At 36.2% G+C, this 20,639-nt stretch overlaps 1 protein-coding gene across 5 annotated transcripts in view; it reads left to right on the top strand.

Moving 5' to 3' along the window:
• The window catches only part of MGAT4A (alpha-1,3-mannosyl-glycoprotein 4-beta-N-acetylglucosaminyltransferase A), a 75,673-nt gene that overhangs the window by 18,860 nt on the left and 36,174 nt on the right, over positions 1-20,639 (top strand). For 4 of the 5 annotated variants that reach the window (XM_054213546.1, XM_054213808.1, XM_054213636.1 and 1 more), the window contains exons 3-5: positions 7,851-8,018; positions 10,600-10,740; positions 12,664-12,797. In XM_054213546.1, the coding sequence (XP_054069521.1) occupies positions 7,851-8,018; positions 10,600-10,740; positions 12,664-12,797 (443 nt within the window). Of the gene's footprint in view, positions 1-7,163; positions 7,315-7,850; positions 8,019-10,599; positions 10,741-12,663; positions 12,798-20,639 lie in introns of those variants that run through there. The other variant, XM_054213898.1, reaches the window with a different exon arrangement.

A 20,639-nucleotide genomic window follows, 5' to 3' on the forward strand; every position in this document is an offset into this window, starting at 1 on the left:
CCAAACCTGCCTAATGTACTACTACATGCTTCCTTTTGGATTGGTTAACTGTAGCATTTTACTGTATTTATATTAAAGATATAAAAAATGGGAGAGGAAGTGGGTTTTCAGAGTCCAATCTGTTTAGTACTTCCATTTTTCTGCTTTGTTTGTATATGTGGAATCTCTGAGAAAGTGGGGGGGTTACTTTTTCAAAAGATTGTTTACAAGTAAATTGATTCTGAAATTTACATTTCAAAATAGGAGGGTTTTATTAGTTGATATTACAAAGGATCATATTCAGATTGCTTAAAAAATTTTAGCGAAAACAACTTCAGCTCCTGCTGCAAAAGAATGTTTAAACAAAAGTACCCGGACTGAGATTGGATCAAGCCCTGAAAGTTGCAAAGCAAACACGCAGACTTGTGCTAGTGCATTAGAATTGGAGAGAACAAAAAACATTATTTGTTTATACAGATCCTTGAAGTGCAAAATGTGAACAAGTTGCAATGAAAAACTAAAATTATAATTCTTGTGTTATTTTTTAAACATAAATTTAGAAAAACCTGCAGAATCTTCACTTAAAAATAAACTGTTTTCACAGTGAAAGCTATTTAAATAAGCAATTTAAAAAAATATTTCTAGTCCTAATAAGTATATTTGTGTGGAAAACAAGGGCCATAAACAGTAATTCTGCTGGATTGTTTTGGTAGATTGAAATACCGGATTGCTGAAATGACCTGTCAATTTGAGTAACAAGATTAAGGATAAAAGAATGACTTGCCCACTTGTTTTCCTAAATCTTGATACAAGACCTTTTTTGTTTGTTTCATGAAGCAGAAAATGTTTTGTCATGATTAGTTGGAAGTATTTTTCATATATAAATCATCTATCTTACTTTACTATCTTTAATTCCACAGAATAATATACTTACAAAACAATTGCGTATTCTCTAATCCCTTCAAAATAATAACATAGCTTTATGAATAGGCATAGCTATAAACTCTGTAACTAAAAAGGCCCACAGGATCATGTGTTCAAAGAGGACTGATAAAAAATTGACCTTGAGCAGTTTTCTTAAGAGCTTTTATTTATAGCATGCCTGTTGTTAGCATTTACAGTATACAGCTTTATTCTGTATTTGCATGGTTGATTACTTTTCTGCTTCAGATTTTATAACTCATCATAACTTGCTTATAAAAGGTTTTAATTTCACTTAAGAGCAAGGAAGCTAATTAGTTTATGGGGCGTAGTCATCCATGTTAATATATTGTAACATTTCAAGGACACGGTATACCAGTTTTTAGGCAGTTTCCAGACAAAATCAGAATCTGATTTGTAAGGACACTTGAGATTTAATTTTGGGGGGCAATTTTTAAAACCTTCTTTACTCTTCACTATTTGACATTGCAGGGTATAGATATGATTTGTGCCTATGTACAGGTTTTGACACTTGATAATTACCACAGCTTGTTACAATGTGTTGCTGTTTTTTATAAGCCTAAATGTCACAGGTGGATTCTGGAACATCTTAATATCTCTTTTGTGTGGACAGAGCTTTTTGCCATGCCTGTATGATTGGTTTGACAATTCCTCTGCTCACTTCTCCTCGGTCAGACATCTGAGAATGCAGTGCTTGATTTGTGCCTCGTGAATATCTTCTGAGCTTTGGAGTCACTTCCAAAGGGCAATGGAAGCAATGTTTGTATTTCCTCAGTAAATGCCACTACGTATTTCTTGTCTGTGCATCTTTATGTGTATGCTGGATGATTGTACAGTGCGAGCAGGATCTTGTATCACCGTATTGGGTAATTGTATTTACAGTTAACGTTTTGCAAAACCCACACAAAATAAGAAATCTAGCCTTCATCAGTTTTAAGATTAAGTTGAAAATTACTTAAGTACTAGTGTAGTAAGAATCTCTTTTGATTTACTAGAGGAATTTGGTCTTTCTATTTTTGAATGACAGTGGAAATAATTTAGTCTGCTACCTATTAACATAGCAGGATTTTAATTTAAAAGGATAACTGTTTGATCAGGTGATACTACAAAATACTAGCTGGTAAGGTACTTGAGTATTATGGATCAAGCATGGTCTGAAAAATACATGTTGCATGCATCTTTGTGGGAGTGAAGTGCAGGTCAGTGCAGGTATTGTCCTTATTTACTGGGTACTGATGTACTTGATACCACAATTTCATGGATCACATAAAGCATCTGAACTGCTTTGGGGGGAAGTGATGAACTTATTTTTTCACCTTATGTAGCCGAACAAAGAAATGTTCTTGTAAAAGCTATGCGAGCTTGAATTGTCTGGCATGTTGACGGATCCCTAATTCATTGAAGGGTAACCTGCTTTTGCCACACCCAATGACTACATAAAACTCAGCATGGAAGGTCTCAGTCCATTAAGACCTCTATTTTTTATCAACCTGTGAGTTGACCAACATCCTTGATGCAAGTGTAATGAATTAATACATGATGCTTGTTACTGTCTCTGACCTGTGGCATGATGGTAACTACTGTGGGGTTTTTATAATGGGAGTAAATGAGTTGTATAATAACTGATCACAAAAGTGCCTGAATAAGCACTTACTACAGTGTATTTTCACAGATGTAAGTGTTTATTTAATGGCATTTTAATAAGTCTTCAACAGAGTATGCACACGAATGAGACACTTGCTCTGGAACCTGTAACTGGTAGCACAAATGGCTTCAGCTGAAGGCCCCCCCTCCCCCCCCTTTTTTTTTTTTGAGAAGGTTCAGGCTGTGTTGGTTTTGAGTGAGGGTCTAAGGAGAGGGAGCCCTGGGGTTGGAAGAAGAAAACTGAAAGGGTTGTCACTAGGATTGGCCATAAACTTAACTATTATATTGATGAATTTAGTACTGTTGCCAGTGAGATGCTGTTCATTTGAATAATGATTTTAATATCTCCCTCTTGGATAGATGAAAGGTCCTGCCACATCAGGTATCTGTTCCTGCCCTTACGCGTTTTACTAATTGAATATTCGTGTGCAATGCTTTGTTGCCAACCAGAGCCTTTTGTCTGTGTGTCAAACGGCAGTCAATTCTTCCTGTTCCTATTTAACATACAAAGGGGGTGAGAGGTTTCAAGAGTTCTTACTTGGATAAGAGTAGGAGATATAAATCGGGCCTACAATGTGTTAAAGCTAAGTCCTCTGTACTTGTCTTGCTCTTAGTTGAGCTGAGTTTATCTGCAAAATGCTTTTGTAAATTCAAACTACAGCATGTTATCTTGTTCCTTTATTTGATGCCCTTTTTTATCCTAAGGGAAAGCTCTTTGCTCTTAAAAAGTCACGGGTTGAAGTACATAAACAGATCAGACTAGTAGTAGAAGACTCAAAACTAAGAAACTAGATGTATGCTAAAATGTTCAGAAGCTCCATGTTGAGCTTAAGAAATTGTCATCTGATTTAAAACTTAGCTTATGAGCTGTCTAAATTTGGAGCAAAAATCAAATAATGTAATTGAGGCTGTCTGTGGCTAAGAGGAGAATGGACTGAGTTTGTAACTTAGGCTAATGGTGTCTCTTGGGAATGACTTTCTTTTTTGACAGTTGTTTAGTGGGAGAGCCATAAATAACCCAGAGAAGGAAGAGTAGGCTGAGAGCTGAGATTCCATCTCTGGTCAAAAACTTGCAAACCTTCACAGTTTGATTTGAATTTTTAATTTTCAAAATACTGCATCAACTTTCAAGTGAGCTTGTCTAAATTCTAGGTTCTGCATATTTAGGAGGACATCTTGCAACATGGGAAAAAAGGTTGAGAAAACAAACTGAGTTAACATAGTGCTAACTTTTCAAGAAGTGCGCAACATCAAGCCAGCTAAAATATTTAGGGTTTAGCTTCTGGAGTTTTGCTGAAACTACTCAAGTTTAAGAGAAAATAATGAAGAATTAATGCTTTCAGTTTTCAAGTAATTTCTTAACAAGATATTTTCATTTGAAGTAGGAGGGCTAGTTATTTTTATTTGATCTTTTTGGCTTCCAGAACAAAGTATGGAAAAGCATCGCCTTCTTGTTTCAATGTAAAATAGCATATTATTCTTAAATAAAGATATGACTGTATGCTGAAACTATTGGAGACCAGATATGTTTGATGTTGGCTACAGCTGCTATTAGAGGGATGTTTTATTTGTCAGAGAACAGGTATTTTTGGCGTTCTTCCATCAGCTGTACAAGGCCAATAACTTACTGTCTGAATTTCTTCCTCTAATTTCTTAAATTACTCTAGGTTTCAGCATAAGAAGAAAGGTCATTTATAATACTGTAGAAACAGATACTTTTTTCATGATGGTGACCACTGATCTCTGTGACTGTTTCCCTTACGGTTTTAGGCCTGGTGTTTTCCTTTTTACTGTAACAGCAATGAAAAAAGTGGTTTGATACTTTTGACAAAAAGTCAATTCTTTAGGTTTTAGAGAAACCTTTGAACAATAAAACACTAAATGGTCAAATGTGTTTTGAAAATATTGCCTACACTATTGACTTTTTTGTATATACAATGCTTACCAAACTTGAGGTAAGTCGAAGTTTAAATAAAAGTAGATCCTTAAACTTAGTCTTGTAGGTTCATTCCCGAGTACTTAAAGAGTCAAGAATGCTCAAAAATCAAATTAGAGTGTTTATAAACTGATGCCTTAAGGGACACTTACTCTTCTAAAGTCTGGGTCTGAAGTGGTGACCGCTATTGGTGGTACTGTAAGACCCTAAGAAGTATTTTCTCCTTTGCCAAGTGCCTTTCAGTATGAGATGAGACTTGATGTTACTGGTTTGTTTGTTAAGTAATAAGTATCTGAGCAGTTGATCAATGCTTTGAAGTACTGCAAGTATGCTAAAGATATAACTGTTAGAAATTTAAATTTAATTTGTTTTGTTTCAAAGTACAGGCAGTCATATTCAGAAGGCCAAATTACACATTGATCTCAAATACATAAAAAATGCTAGCCGTGATTGTGTTAGAAATGTAAATGTTTTAAATTACTTAAGTTCTTGCAAAGAATGTTTTTTACTTTGTTTTGTGTAAATAACATGAAAAAATACTCATAGGGTAGTTGACTTAAAATATAATTATATTTTTAATGTTAGCATTTTCTAGTTTTACTTGGCTGAATAATATTGTGACTTAACAAAAAAAAATTGTCATACATTTTTGAAGGATGGGTTTCAAGAGTTTACTTATCTTTTAGAGCAGCCTCCTTAACCTAGATATCTGGTTGAAGCAACTGTAAGAAGCTGACTACTTTGAACCAATCAACTAGTATTTCTTAAAGGAATTCAGAGTTTTGAGGTCTCAAGTACCATAAATGCAATACCAGTACTGTTCACTGGGAGCCTCAGAACTGAACTTCTTTGTAATACTTCTACTGGGAAAAACTTTACAGTGCCACAGTTGTGAAACTATATTCTTTGCTCAAAAACTGCTATGATAATTTATGAAAATAAAAGTTTACTTCTGCATGCATAGTTTTAAATTTCTTTAGAAAGAAATTAACTAATTACCTCTTTTATTTTTGACATATTATATTAATTGTAAATTAAAGGTGTTATAACAGCTGCCTCCTCCAGAAGTGTCATCTCCGCAGTAAGGGATTTTTATTGGTAGTTCTTAATATGAAACTACAGTTTTCATTTCTTCATGTGATAAAACTGCCTTTTCAGTTGGGCTCTAAGTTTCTTGTGGTTTTATGACATATTTTTAATTTGTTGTGGAGTTACAAAGGTCCTCTAGTCCTATTTTTGTATTACCTACCTGAATTAGGGAGGCAGAAAAACCTTAATCTCTGCTTAAAAGCTGAGTTTAGCAATAAGATATTTCTGATTTTGCATTATGGAGTTTGCTAGGTGGAGGTGGCAGGGAACTACTGCAGTTCACTCCTTGATGTATTCCTAAGTAAATTATTGGTCCTAGGCCTCTGCTGTTCCTTAGAGCACCAGAATCATTGGAGTACTGTGTGTGATGTGCTGCCATCTTGTACTAAGTGTAGGAAAAGAAAAGGTCTCCGACAAGAATTTGTATAAATCAAGAGAGGAAGACCTGAATTTGTCCTGCCTGAGGTGCTGGAGTCTGAACTATGTGTTCCATAGGGTTCTCGCCATTTTCCCAGGAGAAATACAGACTCTGCCACAGACAGGTTTAGCCGTTTCGAAGTAGGAAGAACAGAAGTACCAAACTTTGCTATCTTTTACCATGAAGAAAGACAAGAAGGGAGACCTGGTGCTCCAGGCTGCTTTTGAGGCTATCCACTGCTATAGAAACCCTCAATAAAACCTTGCAAGTCCTTTTGTGGCTCACCTGTTCTTCCCTGTTTAGACAGAAGTTAACAGGGATCTATATAACCTGCTATCACCCATTCATTTTGGGGAGGGAATATCACTCTCATACTTGAGTGTGGCTTCCATACTAGTACAATTCTATATTCATTTAGCTGTTAAAATATTTTGTAACCTTACTGTAACTAGTAGACATGGTTCCAAGCAATCTTTGATTTCTTTGGGTTATCACTGGCAAGTAAGAATGCCCTCTGTGCCAGAAACTCCAGAAAGTTTTCCTGGCCTTCTCAATACTGCTGACTGAAGCACCAAGTCCTGTTTCAAATAGCAGTCTGGATTCAGTTGTCAGTGTTTAGTGTGCCTAGTGTTGTATTGTGGGCCAGCATCTGTGTTCTGGGTTTGTTGGCACAAAAGGAATAACCATTTGGCTTTAATGAAAAAAGGAAAAATAAGGCTGGCAAGGGAAATGTTTTTAAGAGGTAGTGAACTATGTTTTTATTTTTCTGTCTTCAAAACAGAGGGCATTTTAGCTAATTATGTTTTCTAAACATAATCAGAACAGTACATCCCAGCTACAAAAAAAAAGAAAATAAATGTAAATTGAAAGAAGTTCAATAAAACTGGAGGAAATGCAGCATTATTAACAAGGGAAAGTTGACTGTAATTCTTTTTTTACCCCATGTGTTACTGTAATGTAGCAACAGGAAGAGATTCAAATTGCTTGCAAAACCTGTTTCCCTACCATTGCAGTACTAAAAGGCTAGGAATTCATAGGTAAATAACAAAAAAGATATGTCTATGGATGAAAGCTGTGTGGTTGGAATATTGATTACACGGTTTAAAATCACTTAAAATACTCCAATCCATGTCTGTAGATTGGCTGAAGGAGAGTCATGATGGTGAGCAGGAGACTTGAGGAAATGACGATTGGAAGAAGGAAAGATGCAGAAACCAGGGATACTTATTTTGCTGGCTGGCAAGGGCATAGGCAACATAACAGCAAATGAGTTTTGATGTTTCCCTCTCCCTTTCAAAGAATACATGTATGTATTTACATTAGCAGGATTTTGATCAAAATTTTTGTTCTTGCAGGCACTGACAATACCATGAGTTAAAATTTGGCTTTGAAATTAGTATGTCTGCAATACTGTCAAATTCTACTCATTCTTACAAAGTATTCAGAGAGGGCTTTCAAAAGGTGTAACCTGTGCTTTTGTAAGGCACCATTCACACTATGCGGCTTAAAAGAAAGGAATTGTGGGCATCTGTTCCAAGAAAAGATTCAGAATTGCCTTGTGGTGCTGAGTAATGAGGACTCAAAGGCTGCCCCTGTCTGGGGCTAGGGTGAGGGGCATACCCCCCTCGATGCCTGCTTTGCATCAGTGTCTGGTGCAGCTCACACTTCCCTCTGAATGCTGTGTAAATGCTAAGGTGCCTAAGTCAGGTGGGATTGTGCTGGGCTGTGCAAACTTGATTGGATTTCAGATGTGGCATAGCTAAGCACTCCCTGACCCTTGTTTGATCTGTCTGTAAGTGTTTGTTTCCAAAAATAACTAGGATCCTCTTTTTTTCTCTCTAGAAAAGTTGATTGCATATCAACGGGAATTTCATGCTTTGAAGGAGCGTCTTCGTATAGCTGAGCATCGCACTCTGCAACGCTCTTCTGAGCTGAATGCTATCTTGGAGCAGTTCAGGCGTGCAGTAGCAGAAACAAATGGGAGTAAGAATGCAATGAATAATTTTTCAGGTACATACTGTGATTGAGCTATTTTTTTTTTTATAACTCTGCACTACTAATATCTTTTCTTATTACTGTGGAATAAGAAATTAGTACCAAGAAAGCCAAATAAAACTGTTCAGCAGTGCAAATAAAGAAAGTGTAAGATGGTATATCTGGTGGGGATTTTTTTGGCTTTTGTTTTTTCCAATTTCTATTCTTAATGATCCACTTGCTCTTCATTCTCATGACTTTAGGGACTGAATACTTATTCCACACATAGCTCCAAAAGTTTGGAACTTCTGGTTACTTATTTAACATAGTGAATATATTTTCACAATAATTTACATCACTTTTAAAGTAGAGCTTGAGGGGAAAGGTGAGCAAACGGAAGAAATGGATGAACTTGAAGCAATTAAAATATCTTGAAAAGTCAGCTGGAAGATGTAAAACCTTAAGTGCTAATGTACTGGTTATGATTTGTAAAATGTACAAATAACGTCCTTCTTAATAACTAGCAATTAAATGGTAAATTGGTAAAATCTTTAAGTTTTTACCCATTTTGGAGGCTGATGCTCAAGTTTACTGACAGCTGTATTTGTTAATATTTGAGAATGTCTTTGCACTACTGACCGGATTATTGAAACTAACTTTTTAAAATCACACTATTACTGCTTTAGTCACTCTGTTTTTTCTAGATGGAAAATGAATACCAAATAAATACAGACTTTCTGGTGAGAGGTCTGATTCTGTAGGTTGCAGAAATTTCACTGTATTGGCCTAATGAGGAAAAGTTTTGCAAATCAAAAAACTGGATCAAACTTTTTGAATCTTGTCTACTTGCATTTTTGCTATGGGTTACTATTTTCTATAATTTTTTTTGGGGGGGGTGGTTATTATAATTACAGGCCCTCAGTGCTGATATTAATGATGAATTGCTCTGTCTGACACTAATGGCCTATCCAACCGGATCTCTATAGCTCCCTGAATCTTTGGGAATGGTGTGGGTAAAGGTTACATTTAACATAGACCGTGACTCTTGTCTTCCTCTTCTGTGTGTATGTTTTTGCTGTTAAAGTGAACAACAACAGAGGAAGTCAAGTAATTTTTGATACTGGATTTATTATTAAGTTATTACCACATTTATTTCTAAAATTGAGTTAGCTTGCTTATAGACAATATAGCTATAGGGAGTTAGTCTCTTCTGATGCAACTGAAGTTACCAATTCACATTTTCAACATTCTACTGTGTCTGGATCCCAACTGGGACATCCTCTTTGTTCCATATGGAGCCATGAGGGGTGGTCAACTGAAGTCTGAATTCCTGAGCTTTTGTGCTCAGAACTTAGATTATTATTATTATTTTTTAAGTTTAATGCACTTAAGTATACATAATACTCTGTAGTATTTGCTGTCTTTGAAGCTGAAAGAATTCCAGATTGTTTTATGTAGACCATTATTCATTCATACAAAGAGTTGTCACGCTTTGAGAGAATTCTTAGTCCGGCTTTGGCAGTTGAAGCTAAAGGAAGTGTTAGGAGGAGAAGTAAAATGTTCCTGTACTGGAATCGATCAAAATAAGCGTCTCTATTTATAACATCTATTTACAAAGCTTTTTTTCAAGATTATAAGTGGTTAGGAATTTAATTTCACCAAAAATAAACATTTTTAAAAACCCCAATCAAACCAAAACCCATAACAAAACCCTTCTGTCAGCTTAGAAGCTCTGCTCAGAATCTGAGGAATGACACTTACAGCATTACTTTTCTCACTTCTTCACAATTCAATTTTATCTTCAAAACCTTGAGTACAGTTTTTTTTACTTAAGTTGATATTATAAAGCCCATAATTTTTGAAGGGTCCATATGCTGTCATATTTGTTTTTTGAAATAAGAGTTGTTTTCACACTTGATGTAAGAAAATCAACATGCACAGCAGGGGAATTTAAAAACTGTTATTTGCACCTTTGAGAGCCACCTGGAGATCCTGAGAGGCAGTTTCTAGAAAGAGCAAGAATTATTTTAAGTATACTTTAATGGACTAAATTAAATTCATGTTAGCATTTATTTTATTGCAGAAATACTGAAAATCTCAATTGTATATTTAATCCTATTTTTGTTTTGTATCTGTATATGCAGTGTATTCCAATATGTATTTTGTAGCTTTGAAAAGTTATTTGCAGTAGCATCACTATGTGGTGATGAGCTCTGTAAGTGTAAGTAAAAAATAATCTGGGTAAATAAGCCTCCCATTTTGATTTATTGGGGGGAAAAAAAACCACCCAAACAAAACCCACCCCAAACCCCTAAATAAATGGGGCATTCTTTACTTCTGTGATTACACGCTAAAGTCTTATGTGATCAGCTAAGTATTAACTATATCTGTAGCAAGGTTATTCCTACAAGGTGGAAAATAATCTTTGCCATCATTTATTTAAAAAATTAAAATGAGCAAAGATGTCCTTTATACACAAGATATAATGCCTCAGTAAAAGGCATTGTTTGTTCTGTTTTTTCAGTTAAGACCAAGCTTGGAATTTTGTACTTTTTACCACTCCATAAAACTTCATATTATTTGTTTTCTCCATTACTGATTTCATGTATGTTTACAGATGAGACACTGAAATTGCTAAAAGAGCTAACAAGTAGAAAATCTCTTCAAGTGCCAAATATCTATTACCATTTGCCTCATTTGTTGAAAAATGAAGGAAGCCTTCAACCTTCTGTGCAGGTTGGCCTTGGAAGGACAGGAGGTATGCTCATGTGACGCTTATTTTATGTTTTATATCTGTAGAACTTTCTCGTTCTAGTAATGTAATTTACTGCATTGCTTGGTAGATCAAGGACATATCATTTAACTTGTGTGATATTGATATCTCTTAGAATTCGCACTGAATGCAAGATGAAAGGAGTTTGGCTTCAGCTTTGCTCTTTCCTGCATAATCTCAGTCATAGCCCATGCCATGTTAAGGTACACATTAAGGAGCATTATTTTTTTGTAACTAAGTAAAAGGGAACAAAGCTCAAACATTACAGATTCTGAACTGCTAATGGACACATCCCTTTGGCTTTTCAGGTTTGTGGGGCAACCATGCATGGATATAATTAGTTTAGAGTTGATACGGATATAATTAGCTTAGAGTTTCTGGTTTTTTTGAACAATATATTTCAAAGTATAACTTAAAATTGGGAGAACTAGGATAATCAGATATTATTGCTTCAATAAAATTTGGACACTTGTTGAAGGGGGGGCAAAAATCAGTGTTATGCTGCAATACTGTTGACCCCCTCTTTTCTTAATCTTCACAAATTCTGAGCATTGGTCATTAGGATAGCTCCATGGAATCCCACTCTTGGAGCTCTAGAAAACAAATAGCATGAAGCCCAACCAAGCTGATAGACCTCAAAGCGTGTGTGTATCTAAGCTTGAAGGCTCCACCAATGAATCCTGGTTTCTCTGTGTGCCATCTGACTTGAATGGTTTGTGTCATTCTCCATTAGGCTTCTCACTTTTTAATTTTCTCCCCCTCCTTGCTTTTGAAAGAAGCATTTGTTACTCCTGGCCTATACTTTTTTTTTTTGTTACTTCAGTAAGTTTGATTGCTCCTTCTTTTAACAGAAGACATGCCTGTGAGACAAATATGTGGACTCAACCTTTAGTGTTATTTTTCTGACTATAAACACCATTTATTTCAATGTTGTTATTCAGGAAGAAAAAGGCTCATATTCCTTTTATTGTTTTAAGTGAATGCTGTATTATATCCCATTGGGAATATATGACAGAAGTTTGAAATTACAAAATAGAAATTGGAATCAGGCTTAATTAAAAAGAGGGAGGAAATTCTGAGTTAAAATTATTTTTCCCATCTTCCCCTTTCCTTGTCACTGTGCTTTTTGAGTGTTTTGTTTTTTTTTTTTTAATTCAGAGGTTCTTAATGTGTAGTTGCTAGGCAAAACAGGCTCTATAAGGAAGGATGAACAACCTTTTTAAAAAGTTGTTTGATTTTTATATATTTATGATGTGGTAAATCACTTCACACAGATGGCTTAGAATGCTGATGTTGACTTCATGAAGTCTGCTTTATCCTTTTACTGTGTTCCTGTTGCTGTCTGCTGTGTTCCCAGTAGGTAGCCAGCCCCTGATATGGGGTGGGATGCAGAAGAAAGACTAAGAAAGGATTTCCAGGATTGCCTGGAAATTTGTCCTGATGGCCTGGACTTGTTTTTCTAGAAGAACCCAAATCAGGTGCAAGGAAAGCAATAGAGGGTTTTTTTCAGCAGTGTCATTTTAAAAGATGATTTCTGAGAAGTTAAATACTTGGGTTGTGAAGAATGGTTATGCCAATTTGAAAATAAAACCAAGTTAGGGAGTTTAATCACTCTATGAGCCCTGGTGCACCTTATCTGATTAATACCATGGTTGTTGATTATTACATATGCAATAGTCTGACATGTCTAGGATTACTTTTTTTTTTGTTTGCTGTATTTGCTGTGAGTATGTTAATCATGCTCCTGATGATGGGTGGTGTATTTTTAAACTATTTTAAATTACTGTTAACTCCATCTTTTAACTACTTGGATTTCTTAAGCAATGCTTTATTATGAGATAAGATTTTTTTATTTCTATCTTGTGTATGAAATCACTGAAAGTACATTTCTGGTTTGTTTGATTTCAGTTTCCATTGTAATGGGAATACCTACGGTGAAAAGAAAAGTCAAGTCTTACCTTACAGAAACTCTCCACTCTCTTATTGATAAGCTATCCCCTGAAGAAAAACTGGATTGTGTTATGGTTGTCTTCATAGGAGAGGTAATCAAATATTTTTATACAGTTTCTAACCTGCCTTTAATTTCAAGTACCACTCCTTTCAGGAATTCCAGGAAATTGAGATGTAGACAGATTCCATAAAAAGGAGACAGTGTCAGTCTTGTGTTTCTCAGAGAAATGATCCTGAAGAGCCCAGCTTTTTCTATTTATGAAGGGAATAGTGAACGTGGATTCAGTGGACTGGTTATTTTGCAGATCTTTTGATGCTTATACGTAGTGACAGAGATATGCTAATTACTTTATTCCTTCAACGTCAAAATAATGGCTAAGGTACTCTGGGGTTGTAGCAAGGATTCTTCCCATTCTCTTCATGCTACTGCTTAGTCCTTGCTCAAACGAGTGCTGCAGTTTGAGATGTTAGGCACAGATTGTTACTGATTTTATTTTTCTGGATGGTGTGGATATTTTAAGTTCATATCTTTTTAGTGGATTAATTCAAACAGTGTTCAGTTGGACAGTTTGATTGCTTTGTCTATGACTTAGTGGAAATCAAATTAGGAAAATGACCTCCGCTCAACTCCAGTGCTGTTTAAGTACAGCAAGAAATGGGCATAGTGTGAGGTTAGGTAATTTTGTTAATAAGCTGAAAATTACTATCTGAGCTTTGTCTATAGCTTGTACCAACAAAAAAAAAAAGTGCAAGACTTTACAGAAATGTTTTTATGAGATAATTAAATGAAAAATAGTATTTTAAAAAGACTGTAGTATTTTCTTGCTGACTTTATTTGAGAAATCAAGTTGACAGTGTTTAAGAAGTATTGCCAGAAGCCAGTAGTGGACTGTAATCTCTTTGTGCTAAGCACCCTAAAAAGCTTTTAATCCTGCTGTTTTATTTTTTTTAGCAGATCAATCTCATTCCTCTCTTGTAAAGTTGACTATTTTACTAGAAAACAAGTTGAAAATTAAGGCTAATGTCTGCCTTCAAACAGCATGAACAGTGTAAATAGATGAGCTGGTAAACACAGATGCATTATGGTTATTAAACAGAGATCTGCATATTTACTTACTGTATGGATATTTCTCAGTAATGTAATTATACACAGTAAACTTCCATACTGGAAGTTCAAGGAATTTTAAAATATCTCAGCTGATGTGATATCTAATCACCAATTTAAATGAATTGCTTGACAGTAAACTGCAGTTGTCCCACTAACTGACACATGTCTGTATTCTCCAATTTGTTAAAATAACTTTATTACAGAATAATTTGCAGGTATTCATTAGGATAACTAATAAATAGGCATGATTCATTATACCTCTATACTTAAAAATCTTTTCATTCCCCTTCACTATGTAGCTAGTTCATAGGCTTATCAGATGACTTGAAGCAAGCAATTCGAATCTCATAAACCTGTTCTGCGTGAGAACTTGCTTTCAGAATAAACTATAGGCTCTAGATTTAAGAAGCTATGAACTTCAGATTAAAATGGTTGTCTAGTATTTTTATTAAATAGGTTTGTAATTAACATAGGAAACATGTTTTTGAAGTACTTTACATCATCAAAGAGCAGACATACATGTTTTCACACACACTACTGAGTGTGAGAGAAATTAACATACTTTTCTGGTATCTAAACAATTTTATTTTTTTTCTTGTGAGGAGATCTCATCTACCATGAAGAAAATGCATCTTAGGCTTGTTCTAAATATATCACAAATTATTGTCAGTCCACTTCATTAATCAGTGACTGCACTTAGCACAATCTTTTGTACAAACAGTAATCAGTGTATACTGGAAAGACCTTGATTTGACCAAAAATATCAGGAAGACAAATAATTTCAGTAAGAATCAGAAGACACTACAGGTATGCAAAAGCATTTTGCTGATTCTGTTCGCTACTGATTACATCTGACCAGGCAATAATTGACCAGCCATTTGTTCTTGGAGCACTAGTCCATATGTTACACTTTCTTGCGTATTGCTTATTCAAATCTTACTCTATTGCTTCATGTGCATACAATTCACTTCTGCTTAGAGAAACCTACATATCTTGAATATCTTTTACTGTTACCATGTCATCTGTATGTAAACAGTGGTTGCTAAATTAAAAGATGTTGATCTTCAATAGTGTTTTATCTGTCCTTCTTCTGTGGAGAATCTTCTTTCTGTTTTATTTGTTTGGAAAAGTGTCTATACTGGTTGGGTCAGTGTGACACAAGCACCCAGCAAGGTACCATCCTGTGGGCTGGTATGAGCAAAGCCTTAGCAAATTAAGCACTGAGTGCAAATACTGGGTCAAACCTTGCTGAATCTCTTTTGGATGTGTTAACATTGGAGTGTAATATGGAAAACTTCTCCAGCAAAATAAATGAGCCCATATTTTCACCTCTTCTTGCTCTGGGCCTGAATTATAGATCCCTTTGATCAACAGATCTCTTGATAGAAAACAAAGGAGTGTTTTGTGCCTCTTGGTCTCAACACAGATGTATTAGTATCATCCTGGCTAAAGAGGTGTTCCATTCTTTCTGCTAATTGTTGAAAACTTGAGAGCCTCCCTTTCCTGGAGATGCATTGGAGAGTGTATTCCTAGTCCTCAAAAGATCTCGAGTTGGAGACAGACCAATAGATCTTAGCATGTACATATGTATGTATGTAATATATGTATTTAAAAAAAATCAAATCTAGAAAAGGCTGTTGTGCCAAATGATACATTATCTTCACCAGGTAATTTTAAAAGCCTACACAGATGATAGCCTTTGTTTTGGGCATCTCACTCAAAACTGATCCGAATGAACACAGCTTCTGGATATGCTGCTAACTCTTATATCTGGAAGGGTAGTTTGGCCTGTCAGTGAGAATTTGAGATATTTAAGCTGCTACTACAATCCCCGCTTCTTTGGCACCTAAGCTTTGGTACCCAAAGAGTATGGACTGCTGATACTGGGAACCTCATGGCATTTTACACTCCTTTTCATGGCAGTGACTAGCAAAGCTTTTATAAGGGATTAAACCAGTGATTAAAAATCTTTTTTGGATCTCAGAGAAGATCCTTGACAGGATTTGAAAACTTCCATGTACCTGAGACAAATTTAGTATCCCAGCACAAAGATAAAATTCAGGGTTCTGCTCTTTTCTTAAGATTGACTGAAATCCTTCTCTATCTGTAAGATACCTTCTGAGATGCACCTGGGCCACAGTATCTATCTGATGCGTCTGGTAAGGGAGCATCGCTGTTAGTGGATGGAATTGTGTCTGATCTCTTCGGTAATGTCTAGTGTGTTTATGAGATGGAGAGTAACAATAATAATCTTATTTCAGAAGCATTGTAGCAGATGACTTCATACCTGGATGATTGACTGAATTGACACTTTAAGTTTTGGACAGCACTATCAAATTTTGCTATTGTGGTCTGCCTTGGCCTAAAGATTTGGAGGACAGACGGAATTTTTCCTCATTATGAGTAACACATACCATAGAAAGGTACTTTTGACTGTACATAGCAACTATCTTCAAAAAAACAATCTAGACCTTTTCAACAATTTACAGCCTTACCCAAGGAGAAGACAGTTTCTCCAGGTTGCCAGGCCACATATACTACTTTCTTTCAGACTCTACAAACCAGGCTTCATCTGTAATATGCACAAAACTAGTAGAATGCTGTATGACACTAACATACCTTGCATCCAAATGTCCTGTTTTGAGGAGTCCCTTGATATTTTTGTTCTGGCTGGCCTTCTTAAAAGCTAACTTGCTCTCTGATGTGGTGCTGTGGTTCACAACACAATCCATATGGGTTTATTCCCTCACGATTGAGGGGCTGACATGCAGGACACAAGCGTAGGGAGAAATGAGAGTGGAGTGATACAAGAGTGGGCTTGTATTCCTGCTGTTGCTGCCAAAGACTCTGCGTTGCGAAACACTGTCCTGAACTGAATCAGGTCAATCATGGAAATGATTGGAGAGAGAAAGATCTCTCTTACCTGTGTGATAGAGTGGGGACTTCCAGTAAGAGAGGAATGAAGTCATTAGCTCATGTAGGACACAGAAGGTACATTGTGCTTATGTAACATTAGCGGGCTATGTTATGACAGTATTCTGCATTCCTGTTTTTTGCTTTGCGTCTTGTTCTTATATTCCATGTATATATGTATTCCCTGAACTTGCTGCCTCAGACACTGTATTCCTGAAAATAATTTTTTTTCAGATGCATTTGTTGAACTGTAACAGATACTACTTCTTTCCCCAGGTTTTATTTATATCCATACACTATTGCAACCACTGGAAGCCACTGCTGCACTTTTATTCCTTAAGGCTTTTTCTTCACTGCATAAATACCCAAAAATAGGTTCAAATGCCACTTTAGTGGCTGCTTTTTCCTATGTGAATTTTAATGACTTGTATATAGATAATTATATTCATTCAAATATATTCACCATTTCAAGGCAAATACATGTTTGCTTTGCCTTTTATGGAGGCTGTTCAATTTTGCATTGTTTGTTGTTATTTAAAATACACTGTAAAATTATTCCACCCCCATTCTACAGGAATTCTACATGAAAGATCAGATAAAATTGTAGAAACTAGTAAGCAATGAAATGCCCATGCTTTGCAGATTAGCATGATTGTTTCCCATGGATTTTTTCTTTTTTTGGAAGATGTTCTTGAATAAGTTAAGACTGACTTATATTAGATTTCATTTAAGAATTAAGACCTGGATAATCTAACAGCCTGGATAAACCACATTGTTTAGAAGGTACTATACAGTTAATGTCTGAATTTCCTCCCTTTTTCCCTGCAGCTTCTCTTCTTGAATTTGTAGTATTTTGATATTCTGCATCTTAATTTCCTTTCCTTGTGGGGGAAAAAAAAAAATATCTCTTTGGAATTTTAGTGCCATCTTTGCTTCTATTTGCACTTCTCTTCCTAAAACTGACTTTTTTTGACAACTGAAATAGAAATTTAATCCCAACAGAAGTTTGGTCTGTTAAGGCAAGATCTGAGATTCAAAGAATCACTGAAATTAGAAGGGACCTCTAGAAGATCATTTAGTTCAACCCCCCTGCTCAAAGCAGAGTCAGCTGCTGAAAACTTGTACATTTTGCAGAGTGTTTCAATATGCAACTTGAAAATTATGACTTTTAAAAAAGCTAAGGTTGCAAGTAAAATTTCCAGAACAAGAAAATGCTACAGTTGTGTTGCTTGTGTGCTGCATCATGGCATTCCATCATGTTGTACTTTTTTGCGATTTTAGTTTTGTTTTTTTTCACCCCCTTTGGAGAATCTAATGTGAAAATGAAGTTTTTCACTAGCCAGGTGCGAATGTTAAAGCATATAGTCTAAGTTTTCATGGCAGCTGTAGCACTTTATATCGACATAGTCCAGTGTTTAGCACTTCTGATAGTATCAGGTGGACAAGTCGTGGGAATTTAGTAATGCTTAGTGGCAAACTAAGAAAAACTTACATTTGTAATGTATCCAGTATCACTAGATAAGTTGTTGCAGGAGGGGTGAGGCACAAAATAAAAGTGGGGGCAGGAATCCCACTTTTCCAATGGGATGTAGATGTCTGAACTTCAAGGCTATTTTTGTTTCTTCTAGCAGTGCCATGTCGTTTTGGTACTGCTAGAGTACAAGACCATGTCTTGTATGGTCTGATGCAAAGTGTGTGTGTGCTTGCTCTGCCTGTATGTCAGCCTGGCTCCAGCCCTGTTTGGACACATTTAGATTTTACATCCGTGGATAGAACCGATTCTCAGTTTCACATGGTGAGACAGATGCAATCTAGGTGCTGCTAAATAAAATTGAGGCAAAATCTAAAACAAAGAGAATATTTTTCACTTGGTACATAGCTAAATTGTGGACCTTGTTACTACTGGATATTGTGAAATACAAGTGAGTAAATGGGTTTTGAAACAAATCACGCAAATTCACAAAGTCCAGATGCAGGAAGAGCTATTGAATATAATGGTATGGATACCAGTCAGGCCTAGGAATTATAAACTATTGATTACTGAGAACTGGGAGGTATATGAAGAGAAAGAAGGTTCGTTCTGTACATACCCTGTTTATTGCACTCTACACTGCACTGGGGCGGCCCCACCTTAAGTACTGTGTGCAGTTTTGTGTGCCTCAGTATAAGAAGGACATCAAACTGTTAGAGCGTGTCCAGAGGAAGGTGACCAAGATGGTGAAAGGTCTTGAGGTCAAAACTTACAAGGAACAGCTGAGGTCACTTGGCTTGTTCAACTTGGAGAAAAGAAGGCTGAGGGGTGATTTCATTGCAGTCTACGTCTTCCTCAAGGCAGGCAGCGGAGGTGGGGTGCTAATCTCTCTCTGGTGACTGGCAATAGGACATGAGGAAATGGAATGAAGCAGCATCAGGGGAAGTTCAGGTTGGACATTGGGAAAAAGTTCTTCACAGGGAGGGTTGTCAGTCACTGGAACAAGCTCCCTAGGGCAGCGGTCATGGCACCAAACCTGTCAGAGTTCAAGGAGCATCTGGACAATCCCCTTAGTCACATGGTTTGGTTTGGTTTTACACAGTCCTGCAAGGAGGAGGGAGGTGGACTCGATGATCCTTATGGGTCCCTTTCAACTCAAGATACCCTGTGATTGCATCTTTTTCTTTTTTTTTTTTCCTGTGCATCTGCTACTGGCTAAGACAGTAGATAGACCTTCAGCCTAAAATGCCATGGTTTTCCTTACATTTTGAGAAACAGTCCACCTTCTGTCATTCTTGAAGGTATGGAGTAGGTACAATTTAACAGTATGAAAGAGCTGATTCTTAACACTAGGAATCTTGTTTTTGTCTGACAGCTTTTAATAGGAACTTTCTAACATCTTGTTTTGTCTGCTACCTAATACATTCTACTACTTTGCTATGCACATGCTCACTCATAAAAATCAATAAAAAAGATTGGAAAGTTCATTTCTCCTCTGGTTCTTTGTGTGTTTGTTATGAATAACAATGTTTGTTCAGACAAACATTAGAATAATTGCAAATTTGAAATGCAGCCTCACCTAAACTAGAGAAGGTACTTTAGAGAATTGTAGGGCAGCATCTTACAAAACCTGAGGAAACTTAAAAACTTATTTCACTGACAGTCTGAAACTTTAGATTGTTCCACAATGGACTCTCAGTTTTCTTTTAGAGAGATTCATCAAAGCAGTCTATATGTGTGTGTCTCATCAAAATTGCTGATGCAAGGAGTTAAACCTTAGATGTTGCCATGTTCACAGGCTTTTGAAACTCCATAGATCTCATAAGCTAAAATCTTTTCATGCTGAAAGTTTAGACAGGCTTAAGGGGATACTGGCGAGGTGTCTTGAAGAGGAGTCTACTGAGGAATATTAAATACAGAAAATCACATCTGTCTCAGGAAGTAACCTGAACTGAAGATAGTCAGAGCGTGGATGGTCACAGGAGGGAGTATTGTGTATGTTTGTCTTGTTCTTATTCTTTGCTATGTATCTGTTTATGCCTGACACTGCTGGAAGCCAGATGGTGAGTGGGGCTCAATCTTTGATCTGATCTGGTATGAATGAAAAAAGGAGGATGTCTTGCTGCAAGTGTTTCTTGCTTTCTCTGAGATCAGTAATTTCATATGATTAGGAAGAAAGGACAGGCGGAAAGATTTGAACTGCTGATTATTGGAAAAAAACACCCCTACATATGCCTTTCATTAGTTCAGAGATCCACCTAACAGGACAAACTTGTTTGTAAGGCTCCGTGTGATTCATTGATAAGATGCATCTTTGTGGCTGGCACTGTTAACTCTTTGGTTGTGGCCTATCACAATTTTGCATTTAATTGCTTCAAAATGATTAGTTCTAAAATATACTTTTTTTGCTTGTTTTTCTTGGGTCCCAACTCCTAGGGATTA

Source organism: Rissa tridactyla, chromosome 1 (assembly GCF_028500815.1).
Source record: "Rissa tridactyla isolate bRisTri1 chromosome 1, bRisTri1.patW.cur.20221130, whole genome shotgun sequence".
Lineage (NCBI taxonomy): Eukaryota > Metazoa > Chordata > Aves > Charadriiformes > Laridae > Rissa > Rissa tridactyla.